At 47.5% G+C, this 13764-nt stretch overlaps 1 protein-coding gene across 1 annotated transcript; it reads left to right on the top strand.

The window, feature by feature from the left end:
- Positions 1 to 8018: 8018 nt before the first annotated feature.
- Positions 8019 to 12057, top strand: LOC123411626 (signal recognition particle 9 kDa protein). The gene is made up of 4 exons (XM_045104590.1): positions 8019 to 8243; positions 8346 to 8414; positions 11562 to 11655; positions 11749 to 12057. The coding sequence occupies exons 1-4, from the start codon at positions 8172 to 8174 to the stop codon at positions 11823 to 11825; spliced, it is 312 nt and encodes a 103-aa protein (XP_044960525.1). The 5' UTR covers positions 8019 to 8171; the 3' UTR covers positions 11826 to 12057.
- Positions 12058 to 13764: the final 1707 nt, after the last annotated feature.

Below are 13764 nucleotides of genomic sequence, written 5' to 3'. Positions count from 1 at the left end.
ACCCTCAACCTGAGGCTCAGGATGAAGAGATTCCTCCTCCTGAGCAAAATCCTCAACCAGAGGCTCCAGTTGATGACATTCCTCACCCAGAGCAAGATCCTCAGCCTGAAGCACAAGCACATGAAATTCCTCATCCTGAGGAACATGCTGAAGAAAATACCCCTGCACCAAATCCAGAGAATGCTCTAGTCGTTATCAATCCAAAAACTGCGATGATTGTCTCCCCTCAAGGGAAGAAGCAAAACCTTCAGCCGATGTAGCGTCGGCCGTTCTGCAAGCGACCAAAGTTTCAAAAGGAATCCTTCTTTGAGGAACGTATGTATTTCATCGGAGAAAATCCTTATGACAAGCCTCACATCACGCATATGAAGTTCTGGACCAGGACTCGGCTCAACTACTATGCATCTGTGCTCTGTGGAAGAAACGAGATTTTTCAGCACAGGCATATTCCTCATGTTGAGCTTGAAGAAATTCCTTGCTTTACCCCAGTCCTCAACGTTCTTCATGAAGCAGGACTGCTCCCTTTGTGCTATGATATCTGTGATTGGAACAATGACATTGTTCTTCAATTCTATGCAACTTTGCACATCTCTGGAGATCCAACAGATATCGACACTTGGGTGCTGGATTGGATGACGTAGCACACACACTTCAAGGCCCCTACAAATGACGTGCTACAAGAACTTCATGTGTCAATTCCTTCAGAGCGGGCCGTGAAGATGTATGATGAACGGGAGCTGCCGAATAAGCTGATGGAAGTCCTCGTGAAGCCTTTGGCCAAGGGGCAACCACAAAGAACAACCTTCCTGGTCCATGAGCTGAAGTATGAACCCGGGACTGTTTACAGAATCCTCTGCAGTGTTCTTGCACCAATCAAGGGCCATGATGATGAAGAAGATGTCGTAGGCATCATGAAGAATATCCTCTTCAACATCATCCATGGCATTCCCATCAACACTCACGATTTCTTCTTGAGGACTCTGACAGAAAATGCTATGTCCCCTTTTGACCTGAAGATTTACGCTCCATGGATCATGAGATTCATCAAACGCAGGTCACGCATCAACTATCATGCTGATTTCAATAATCACCTTGGATATATGCCTCTAATAAGGGTCAACAAGAAGACTTTCGATCCTGTTGAAGGAAAAGGCAAGTCTGTGATTGATGAAGGCAGTCGGCCCCTTGATGGCCAGTTCCGAGAGCTAGATGCATATTCCTCATGGGATGACACTGAAACCCAGCCACCAAGTCATGTTGCTCCAAGGGTGATGAATACCAGAGAGCTTCTCCTTAGTCTTCATCAAAAGGTAGATCGAAATCACAAGTGGTTCAAACGCCAGTTCGGCGCCATTGTGAAAACCCTCACTGAGACCCAGAATGTCGTGAGGCTTAATCATCATTATCTTCATGAGGTTTTTGATCGCACCTGGGCCACACTGGCTCATTTGAAGACTCCAGCTGAACTTGAAGAATTGGAGTTTACGCAGGACTTCGACTGGTCATGGCCACCAAAGAAGAAATTCAGGCCAATTCCAGTTCCAGACCTTGAGGACAGTTCATTTTCTTCATTCCGCATTGCTAAATCAGATGAAGACCAACAAGACACTGCCACTGGTCCAAGGAGGAAGCCTGCTCCCAAGAATCCTCACGCGTCTTCCTCAACTGCCAAGAAGTGAAAGTCTTCACGGGGCGTTAGTCCTCAGTTTGTCCCTTTTTTGTCACTTGATGACAAAGGGGGAGAAATCTGAGAGTCAGTCTTCACGCGGGATATATTTTGGGGGCTTATGAATTTTATTTAAGTTACAAGCTCTTGGCTCTTCTGAAGTGTTTTATGTAATGAGTTGTAACTTAAGCCCGATGGTACTCTGACGCTTTTGAATGTTTTTCTTCGCATGCTTATTCCTCAAAATATTAACGCACTCATGCTGGAATTCGTCAGATACCATTTTTCATCATGCATTCACAATTTCTTCATACTATATGTCTTAAGTATGCATGATTTACAAGACTCACGGGGAGATCTCCATGATATAAATCATCAATGTGCATTTGCTGTGAAAAGCAAAATCCTCAAGATATGCACATCTTCAGGGGGAGTCTCTCTGAATCTTGTTTTCAAATTCCTCAAATGAGTATTTACACTTCATATTTTTATCCCTTTGAAGACTTAACCTAATTGTCATCAACCACCAAAAAGGGGGAGATTGTAAGTGCATCTAGTGCCCCTTAGTGATTTTGGTGGTTTTAAGACTTATAGGTTAAGTATCTAATGTGTTCATGAGTGTACACAGGATCTATAAGTCGCTGAGGAGTTTGAAATATTCGATGAATATTGACCCCTAAAAATGTATATCTTCGGCTGAAGAAATTGGTCTGAAGCTGAAGAATTGAATCGCGAAGGAATTGCGATGAAATTGATATTCCTCATGAAGAAATTGAAAATGAGGAATTCGGTGTGTCCTGAAGAAAAACAATCTGAAGATTTTGAAGCATGAAGATTTATTTCTGTCTGTTTTATTTTCTTCACTTTTGAGTCATAGGAACACCGTACTGTTAAAGGGGGTCAAAGTAACACGTCAGAAAGAATTTCCTCATGATGCTCAACCCAAGCCTAATCCTACCAAAAGCCTCGAGTGAGGAATATGAGAGACATGAGGACTCTCATAGTTGAGGGTCCCGACCGTTACCACAAGTCGCGCCACATCACTGATCTTATCCACACCAACGATCATATTATTTAAGGGCATTAATGTCAAATCATGTCGGGATGATCCGAGGCTATAAATAGCCGCCCCCACAACCATTAGCTGGTCGGCTGCTCCGTTGGAAACTGACACTTGTCATAAGAGCAACCCAAATTCCTCAGAGTCTTTGAGAGTAATTCATCAGTGAGGAAATGCCCCAAACACCAAACCACAAATCGAAAACCAAGTGATTGAGCATCACTGAAGAACTTGTTCCTGTGTGGGACTGAAGCCTTTTACCTTTGAGGATTGTGCATCCTCCAGACGGTTAGGCGTCATGGTCTAGAGCAATCCAGCAGTCAATTGTGGATCGCTAGGTGACCAAGTTTGTGAGGTTTTGGAAGTCTGCCCTGAAGACTTACCACGAGTGTTGGGCGAGGACTGTGTGTTCTTAGCCCAAGGAGAATACGGTAGGGACTGTGTGTCCCAAGACTCTGTGTCTTTTGGTTTCAATACCAAGCCGCTCCAAACCATATGTACAACTGTCACAGCAGTTGGAACTGGGTCATCAACCACTGTCTTCACTGTGAAACGGGTTCTATTTCTTCAACTCTTTAAATGCCTCATATTGTATATTGATGATTTTCACTGTCACTGTTTGAAGAATTTGCTGAAGACTTTCTCTGAAATTCCTCAACCCCAAATTCTTCATGCGAGTTAATCCTCATCTGTTTTCTCCGTGCCTGCATACTGTGCAAACTGCTTTTCATATTCTTCACCTTGAAAACTGCTGTAGTGATACTTTGCACTCCTGATCCTTTGGTGTTTCCGCTGCAAGTTAGTCATCGGTGAGGAATTTCCTCACTGATGAAATTATAAAAATCTCCTATTCACCCCCCTCTAGTCGATATAACGCACTTTCAGTTTTATGCGCCGAGGCGTCGCTTGGAAGCCAGCCGGCTTCTGAGCCGGCGTCCCCTGCCGCAGGCGGTGGCAGGAATACAACAACAAACAATCAAGCCGGTGAGGCCACTCGCTCCAAAGTGGCGGGCCTCCCCAGCTTCGGGGACTACTGTCGGGGGGATAACCCCGGGGTAGGCTCAACGAGCCTGCTTCTTTACCTTTAGCCTAGAAGGAATGACTAAGACAATTCTACGAAGCCCAAGTCCCGTGGCCGGCTAGGGAGCACCTACCGGCTAGGGGGCGAGGCGGCCAACTCTCTGGCCGGCCAGGAAGCACCTGCCGACTAGAGACGAGACGGTTGCCTCCCCCTAGCCGCCTAGGCCAAGCCAGTCGGCTAGGGACGAGGCGGCCGTGCCCAGGCCGGCTGGGGATCTCAAGTGACATCAGACCGTAGGTCGTTACGAGACCCTACGGTTAAAGGTGGCTACACGTCAGCAAAGGTACTGGATCGGAATGCACGGCAGGTACCAGCATCGGCGGCCACACCGCTGACCTCCTCCGGCTCTGATCCATCACCCTGCACAGTGTCGGCCGTCAAACTCCCACTCCATTATTGCACTCGGTGTGGGAACAGTGGAGACGACTGTACCGCCTGCCCATGACGAATCTCGCTGGACGACGCCGGACGTACAACACGTATCCTGCGTCAACCTTACACGAGATCCTTATTGGCTAGTCGGCGGGTCCCATAGCCAGACGGGACCTCGCAGCCGGCGGGCCCCTCCAGCGACAAGACAAGACCCCCGTGGGCCCCCTGGCCAGCCGACGAGGCTGTCAGCCGGGTCCCACTCTTGTACTTTTATCCATATTGTAGGTCGGTGGGTTCGTCTATAAAACCCCACGCCCCCCCTCCATGCAGAGGGGCAGTCAACTTAGCACACACACCAACCGCATAGGAGAGGCAGACGCGAGCCGGCAGCTCCTTCTTCCTCATCCGCATACAGCTCCAGGAGCACTTTGTAGTTCCATTCATACATCATACACTCCGGCAGGATTAGGGGTATTATCTCTACGGAGAGCCCTGAACCTGGGTACATCATGTGTTCCATGCTTGTACCAACCTCGTTCCCAGCGTCCTCCGGTGCCACTTCGGTTCCCACCATCTTTAGCCTACCCATGGCTTATGTTGTGAGTATTCACCGACAGGACTAGACCCAAACTATGAATGTAGCATATTGATCGTGTCGTTTTATTGCTATTGTTTTATGCGTGTCAAGTATTTGTTCCTATGACCATGAGATCATATAACTCACTGGCACTGGAGGAATACCTTGTGTGCATCAAACGTCACAACGTAACTGGGTGACTATAAAGGTGCTCTACAGGTATCCCCGAAGGTGTCCGTTGAGTTAGTATGGATCAAGACTGGGATTTGTCACTCCGTGTGACGGAGAGGTATCTCGAGGCCCACTCGGTAATACAACATCACACACAAGCCTTGCAAGCAATGTGACTAAGTGTAAGTCACGGGATCTTATATTACGGAACGAGTAAAGAGACTTGTCGGTAACGAGATTGAAATAGGTATGCGGATATCGACGATCAAATCTCGGGCAAGTAACATAACGAAGGACAAAGGGAATGACATACGGGATTATATGAATCCTTGGCATTGAGGTTCAACAGATAAGATCTTCGGAGAATATGTAGGATCCAATATGGGCATCTAGGTCCCGCTATTGGATATTGAACAAGGAGTGCCTCGGGGCATGTCTACATAGTTCTTGAACCCGCAGGGTGTGCACACTTAAGGTTCGATGATGTTTTAGTATAGTTGAGTTATATGTGTGGTTACCGAATGTTGTTTGGAGTCGCGGATGAGATCACGGACGTCACGAGGGTTTCCGGAATGGTCCGGAAATGAATATTGATATATATGATGGTTTCATTTGGTTACAGGAAAGTTTCGGGCAATTCCGATAGTGCACCGGGAGTGACAAATGGGTTCCGGGAGTTCACCGGGAGGGGCCCACCCACCCGGGAGTGATCCCAAGGCCATAGGGTGGCACCACAAGTCCCTAGTGGGCCGGTGGAGTCAGCCCAAGGGCCCCATGGCGCCACTTAAAGAAATACCAAAAGAAAAGAAAAAGAAAAAGGGAAATTGGGAGGTGGGAAGGAAGAGGAGGACTCCTCCTTCCAAAACCGAATTGGAGGAGGAGTCCTCCTCCTCCATAGCGCCGGCGCACCCCTTGAGGGCTTGGCCCTCAAGGCAAGCCCCTCCCCCTCCCTCCTATATATAGTGGTGTTTTAGGGCTGATTTGGGACAACTTTTGCCACATGCAACTCAACCCTAGACCCCATAGTTTTACCTCTAGATCGGATTTCTGCGGAGCTCGGGCGGAGCCCTGCAGGAGTAGATCATCACCACCACCGGAGCGCCGTCACGCTGCTAGAGAACTCATCTACTTCTCCCTCTTGCTTGCTGGATCAAGAAGGTCGAGATCATCGTCGAGCTGTACGTGTGCTGAACGCGGAGGTAGCGTCCGTTCGGCACTAGATCGGAACGGATCGTGGGACGGATCGCGGGATGATTCGTGGGACGGTTCGTGGAGCGGTTCGAGGGACGTGAAGATGTTCCACTACATCAAACGCGTTTCTTAACGCTTTCTGTTGTGCGATCTACAAGGGTACGTAGATCCAAATCTCCCCTCGTGGATGTACATCATCATGATAGGTCTTCGTGTGTGTAGGAAATTTTTCGTTTCCTATGCAACGTTCACCAACAGAGCCACCTCGCCGTCGCTTTGCATTGCTCGTGAACAGGTCGGTCAGAGAGGTGAGGACCATGAGGTCCTCTTCATCCTGGGCGTCAGCATCAGCTTTCTCCTCTAGTAGCGTCGTGAACGCCTCCTCATCATCGGAGTCCATCGCCCAGGCAAATCGCCAAACACCTGGCGAGCGTGGCGGACACGCGGCCGCGTACGTGCCCGGAGCGCCAAGAAAACTCGCTAAGAAGCGGGGGACGGGGGAGGGAGCGAAGCCGCGACGAACCTTACGACCGTCAACAGGGAGATGGCCTTTTGTAGCGGCGGTAGGCAGGTGGGCGGCACCGGAATCGGCACGGTGGCTAAAGGCGTGGTTCGCTAGGGGCGGTTCCGGAGAAGAAAAGGCCTTTTTTCGCCTGACACGGGGCATGTCGCGTCGTTTTTCCTTCGCCGGCGTCCCCAGGTGCCCCCCTCCCCAATGCGGTCGGTTCGGGCTGGGACCGCCGGAGCCAATTTCGGCCCTAACCAGCGAAAAAACGGCTCTTGGAGACGCGACTGAAACGTTTTTCCCTCGCTGGCGAAAAAAATGACCTCGAAGGGCCTGTTGGGGGCGCGGGTCGAGATGCTCCAAGAGAAACCCCAATGGGGCGACCCATTTCATCCGCCGACATCAGTTTGGGTCCGGACGGAAAAAGTGATGGCCCAACGCACGAACCCATTGCCAAAATGTGTCCGCTTCGCGTCCGTGCCGACCCATTTCTAGCTCAAATTTGGGACTGAAATGTGTCGGCGCGGACGCGCGCGTCTCCTCGGTGTCTGCATGTGTCCGGCCTGGCTACTTGTCACACAACCATGCACTTACCTATGTGTGTTTATTTAATTCGCTCGCCTATCCCACCCGCCTCTCTCCTATTATTTCAATACCACAATGTTGTTGCACACTTGCTTTCCGTTGGATGCACGTGTCAATCCATTTAAAAAAATAGACACAGACAGGCCGACGGACGACCCAAACGAACAAAAAACGGACAAAAACACTGTCCATTTGGGGTCGTCCTGTTGGAGTTGCTTCGGGAGCAGCAGGTGCGCTGCGACGCGGAGGCACTGCAACTTGAGGAGGAGGAGGGGGGAGAAGGAGGAGCGCGCCCAGCGAGCCGCAATGTCGGTGCCCCAGCAGACGCCGGAGGAGGCTACCCTTGCAGCGTACCAAGCGGCGTTCGGGTGGACTGGCCCGACTCCCGTCTTCATCGACCTCACCAACGACGATGGCGACGTCAAGGGCAAGGGCAACGCCGACGACGTCTAGGGCAACGTGGGGGCACCGACTTTTTTATGTTTTATTTAATGTTTAATTAGGTTTAAGTGGATTTTGACCGGCGGTTAACCTGCCATTATGTTTAATTATGTTTATTTCTGTGAAATCTGTTTTTTTCTATATAGGTAAATCTGGGTCCGCCTTTCGTTAGGCGCTCAAGTCCTTATAAAAATGCGGGTGCGCATGTTGGTCTAACCGACTCAAATAAACAAAAAGCGAATAAAATACGTGACCGTTTGGATCGGCATGTTAAAGTTGCTCTTAGCTTTTTTAAAACAGAAGTTTGTAAGAAAAGCGGAACCAAACGCAAACACAGCCTAAAGCCCTACCCGTCGCCCTTCCAAACACAAGTTCAGCCCCGAACCGGACCCAAGGGAGCAGTCTAGCGAACGCAGCCCTATTCAAACCGCGGCAGACTCCTCCCAGCAAACCCCCCAGATCCCGACGAGACCACGCCACACCGCGGCGAAGCCCTAGCCTCCGGCCAGCGCCGCCGCAGCGATGGTGTACTTCGACTCCTGGGACGAGTTCGTTGACCGGTCCGTGCAGCTCTTCCGCGCCGACCCCATCACCGTACGCCGGGACCCCATCCCTCCTTCCCCCCTCGTCCACCCATGCCCGATTCCCCCTGCCCGCATCTCGATCTAATCCGTTATCCGTTGCCCATGTGTGCAGACTCGCTATTGCATGAAGTACCGGCACTGCGACGGGAAGCTCGTGCTCAAGGTCACCGACGACCGCGAGGTACGGCGCCCAGGCTTCTTTGTTTTGCCCAGATTTGGGGATTGACTCCAAATTCATGATCAGGAAGTGTGTGTTTTAGGTCCCGATCACGCGTGTCACTACGAGATGCGTGTTACAGCTAGGGATTGAGCCGATCGAGCGTTATTGTAGGTCATGCATTGCGTGGGATGGTTCAGTGTTGCGTATTGAATTTTGTGACGTAGCATAGCTTGGTATAGTATAAGTGGCTCGATAAAATACTACAGCAGTTAGATCGTTCAGCATTAACAGAAAGCAAAACTGATCTCTCTTTTGAGGAGTTTTGATTTTACAATCATCCTGTAAACATAGAATTCATCTCAAGTTTATTTTCAAGTCAAGAAAGATAGTGAGATGCCAATTACAACGAAATGTCTGCTTGATATCATAAACCCAGGAGATTTTGCCATAAAAGCCTTAGCAGCCGTTAGCATTAGTTCACAGTAGTTACACTAGTGTGGGTGGGCATATGTGCTTTTCCTTCCTAATTGAAGCAAATCATTGTTGTGCATGACGAAAGTACTCTTGTGCCCACTAGTAAGTTTATCTGTTCCTGGATGAATGCGTAGCCAGGAAAACAGATAGTACAGACTGCAGAGTACATGTTTAGTTGTATGGATTTGAGCCAGGAAAATATATAGTACAGACTGAAAACCACTTAAACTTGTATATGATATCCCTCTCCTCGCTTCATCTAGAAAATTACTTAGGCCCAGTTCTTTTGGCCGATTCTCCCATAATCTTGAGAATCGACCCTCAATCCAGTTTCTCCCAGAATCTTGAATCCATATTTTTTTTACAATCCTATCTAGTTAGGATGTGAACAGCTAGGATTGTAAAAAACATAGGGATACAATATTCTGGGAGAACCTGGGTGATTAGCTTAACCCTGAAGGACGATTTTATTAAGCTCATACTTAAATGTTCTGCCAGGAAAAGAACTGGGCCTTAGTTTTGTATATATCATCAAATGTGGATTTGGTATGTGATTAGCTTAACCCTGAAGAACGATTTTATTAAGCTCATACTTAAATGTTTTTTACACTGTTGGGGGACCTGTAGTTAGTGCAGCTGAAACATACACTGGTAAAATACTGCAGCTTCTGGATATGCATGTCTCAAAACTGAGTCATAAGTTATATCTTACTGTACTTAAGATGTTCTGATAATTTTGTTAGTACTAGATTTTCCCAATGGCTTCATAAAACTTCTATATAACTACCCTGTCCACATTTCATACTGCTGGAGTGCCGGTGGTGTCTACTAATTGCTTCAGTACTCTCTAGTCGACATATTTGCTTTGGAATATGATGCAACCATATAGTTGTGCATCTGATTGCACCCAATAGTTCAGGAAATCATAAACATTTGTGTAGCATTTTTTCATGGTTCAACATTGCGTTGCTGCAATGATTGAATTGATGCATAATATTTCAAGTGAAGAATCTCTTCCAGATGGAATATTTGAATTTCTGTAATTATATAGGCACGTAAGTCAGCTTACAGCTTTGCCTTTTAGTTGACAACGATAGCACATTCAGCATAGAGGTCCTATTGTGCTAGGAAATGCCGTAGATACTATTGGAAGTCACTTTCTGTGCAGAACTTCGAAATGCCTTTTAGTTTTTGTTCACTTTACTAACTAAGCATCGATCAAACTATCTATTCATTCTTGTTTGATGGCACTGTAGCGGAATGCTTTACCTTGTTGTCATGGATCGAATTAATTGACTTTTCTTGTAATCTTGTAAGGCATGTGGTGAATAACCATCCAACGTAATATTACACTATATTCATATAATCTAGATATCCCCCCCCCCCCCCCAAGTTCCATGATGTGCGCTGTTAAATGCAGTGCTTCTTTAACGGTCATCATGTCAATCATATTATATGCATGTATCTGCATTGAAAAAACAATGTGTAATTTATTTATTTATCCCTTCTATGTGATTTTAATGACTCGATGTGAAATATGACATCCAAAATCTGGATTAAATAAAAGCATGCCTGCGTTTTCTAATCCAGATTCCTAATCATTCGCTGATTGTGGTGGATTGGTTGTTAACTTTGCACTTGCCTATTACCTTTTCCTGATTTGAAAGCCATTGTTGTAAAAATGCGACAAAAAATACTGTCAAAGTTATACCTGACTACAGTGGTATGCACCAACATGATGTTGTTTGTGTTAAGACTATAGAGTCCTGCAGTTGAATGAATCAGCTAGGATTTTGTATGTCACCGTGATCAATCTTCTGCCCTCACCGTGATTCTGACTGTCAAGTGAAATGGGAAATAGTGGCTATATTTAATAAATGAACGTAAAGTCTGAAATATAATGTTACTCTTGTTTATTTGTTCTTTTATTAAGATTAGCACATTATCACCTATATTCGACCCAACCTGTAATTAGGTAGCCATTTAATAGAATTGTTGAACCAATTTCATTTTATGCTATCGAAAGAAAACATTAGTAAACTCAACTATTACCAATCAATTGGCTCGGTTGACATTGTGGTGTTATACGCTAGAGGAGCCAAATATCTGTGGTACATGACCAGCCTATAACTAAAACCAGTATGGAAACTTCGTACTAAACTAGCAACAATAGCGATTGTCAAATGTAACGTGTGCTTTTGACCCATCTTAGACTTAACTTAAACCTTATTCTTCTCAGAAAGTCAAACTAGATGCTTCCATTTGTCTGTTCTCTTGACATGCCCTTGTTAAAGTTCTAAAGCAAAAGCTCCCAGTTCTATCTTTAAATTGTATTGCTTGGCCAGTGTGGCACGAGCAACTTGTTTCCATCGGCCTTTTCTTTTCTTGTATTTGTGATGGGGTAAGCAATGTTGTGCCATGGTGCTAAATCACATCATCATAATTTCATGGGTTTCTTGGCTACATTGTGGATCCCCGAAAAGATGTGTTTGCTTCCTACCTGTTTATTATAGTTTCAAGAGCGACTGTGTGCACTTTGTCTCGGTTAAACTGATAAAAGTGGCGAATTGTATTGTGTGTTGTCCTTGATCAACGTCTGACCTTTCTAACATTACTACGGGAACTGCGTATGGTTTAAGCTTTGATTGAAGTAAAGCAATCCTGCTAAGCTGACCGTATGCGACTACTTTGCAGTGCTTGAAGTTTAAGACGGATCAAGCTCAGGATGCAAAGAAGATGGAAAAGCTCAACAACATCTTTTTCGCTCTCATGACTCGTGGACCTGATGGTATGTTCCATCGTTTCTCCTGTGTCAATACTTATCGCGTCAAGCCTAAATATGTTTTCACTAATTTGGATCCCTGACCTTTCCGTGGTGCAGCTGATATAAGCGAGGTTTCAGGGAAGGAACAGGCGGAGCAGCAGCAATCAAAGAAGGGACGGGGCAGGAGGCAGTAGGATCGCAACCGGGAGCGAGCGGTGGATGGATTTTTTGGTTGACTCCTGTTAGCCATGTTACATGCTGTAGTTGTGAAGACAATGTGGGCCATCATTGGATCCTTTTCCTGGTACAGAACTGCGAAGTACACTTACCCACACAATCATGGTTGACGAGACAGTCAAATCTTTGACCGTCTTTGTGTTTTGTTGATCAATCATGGTTGATAAGACAAGCAAATCTTTGACCGCCCGCTTGTTTTGTTTCGTTGATGATTTTCATTGAGGAATGCGCCAGCTATTCGGTTGAATCCGTCGATACTTTTGCGCTGCCCACTGTGTGGGAGCACAAGGTACAATGCTGCGGATCTCGCAGTGACGGTGGGGCTGATGATGATGATGATGCAGCGATATAGCAGCAGGGCCAGCTGATGTTGCCGTCTCTGGCAGGTAAAACTGTTTGTTCGGCGCAGGGATGGTCTGGACCAATCCTCATGTGCTTCACTAATGGCCTTGTTGGTTTGTTCCATGTTTCTTGGATTCATCCATCATCAGTGGCACGAGAACGTGCCCGCCCTGGATTCCGCTTTGAATCTTATCTTGTTATTTTGTTGCCATGTTCTGTCTTAGCGGCAACCATGTTAGGCTGATTCCCATGGTCTGTTCGTGGCTACTAGGATGGAATCCAGATTACTGAGGAATGATAGGAAAGGTTTGGTAGATCCATGGATGCATAGGGTGCGAGTAATAAACACTGGAATCGGCTCATCAAAATTTACAGTGCTGGAAAGGCTCTTGGCGCGCAGGCTTTTATGGCCTCCGTCTCCGTGTGTGTTCTTGCTGACACCGCCGGTCAAACTATTGTTGTCCTGAAGGCCCGAAGGCTTTTTCAGCAGATGGAAGCTTTCTAGGAGGAGCTCTGCATTTGCTGCTGTTCTCTTCTTCTTTTTCCCGCCGCGCCAAGTAGAGCCCTTCATCACAAGAGGCAAGGTTAAAGAGCTTAGCTAATTACGGGCACTCGATTGTCCACTGGATCGATCAACATTGAATAAAGCGGCTTTGTTGCTTCGGTTAAATTTACACCAACACGTACAAAAAGGTTGGCCTCGTGGTTAAGAGCAACCCAACTCAGCGATCCATTTTGTCCGTTTGGATCATCCGAACACAAAAGCTGGCCCAACGAAACTGTTCACTTGTTCGTCCCGATCCAAACCTGACGTAAAGATGGGAAGAAATGGGTATAAGGCGGACGTAAGCGGACGCTCTCATCAACCGTTGTTGTCTGCTCGTGTCCACCCCTGGTCCCATTTATTGTGGACTGCGCCAGTCGCGCTCGCCAAGGGATCTCCGTCATCGTGCTCATCGACGAGCCCCCCTCCACCGGCCGCTGCCGCGCCACGGGGTCTATGTGTTGGGGGTGCAGGCGCAGACGTGGAGGTCATGCGGCGCAGAGGTCAATGAGTGGAGACGTGAGAGACGCCAATATCCCCTTCCTCTGGATCCCTCCCTGCTAGAGTGCCAACTACTCTGGTCGCTCGCGATCTAGATCGGGGCGTACGCGAGGAGGAGGTGCGGCGCGAGGGAGGAGGAGGGGCGACGCCAGGGAGAAAGAGGTGTGGCGCGAGGGAGGAGGAGGGGCGGCGCCAGGAAGGAGGAGGGGAGACGCCAGGCAGAAAGAGGTGCGGCGCGAGGGAGGAGGAGGGGCGGCGCGATGGTCCGCTTTTTCCGCTTTTACGTTCGTGCGTTGGGTAACCATCGTATCCACTCCATGTCCGCTAGACGGATAAACGGACGACCCAAACAAACAAAAGACGAACAAAATCTATATCCGTTTAAATCGCTCCGTTGGAGTTGTCCTAATGTTTTCCGTCTATACGCTCAATGAACGCCATGTTCCCGGCAAACGAAAGATTCGAAGCGCAGCTGATGGTAAGAACCAAAATGATCACTCTCCCGTCAA

This window comes from Hordeum vulgare, chromosome 7H (genome assembly GCF_904849725.1).
Source record: "Hordeum vulgare subsp. vulgare chromosome 7H, MorexV3_pseudomolecules_assembly, whole genome shotgun sequence".
In the NCBI taxonomy this organism is placed as follows: Eukaryota; Viridiplantae; Streptophyta; class Magnoliopsida; order Poales; family Poaceae; genus Hordeum; species Hordeum vulgare.
The sequence above is the reverse complement of the archived record's forward strand: the minus strand, read 5'-3'. Positions and strand labels throughout refer to the sequence as shown.

What these genes read in the sequence shown, in the direction of transcription:
- LOC123411626 (XM_045104590.1), top strand. Translation starts at nt 8,172, where the DNA reads ATGGTGTACTTCGACTCCTGGGACGAGTTCGTTGACCGGTCCGTGCAG. An exon ending in AGGTCACCGACGACCGCGAG is followed by an intron (nt 8,415 to 11,561) that starts GTACGGCGCCCA and finishes ACTACTTTGCAG; the next exon opens with TGCTTGAAGTTTAAGACGGA. An exon ending in CATGACTCGTGGACCTGATG is followed by an intron (nt 11,656 to 11,748) that starts GTATGTTCCATC and finishes TCCGTGGTGCAG; the next exon opens with CTGATATAAGCGAGGTTTCA.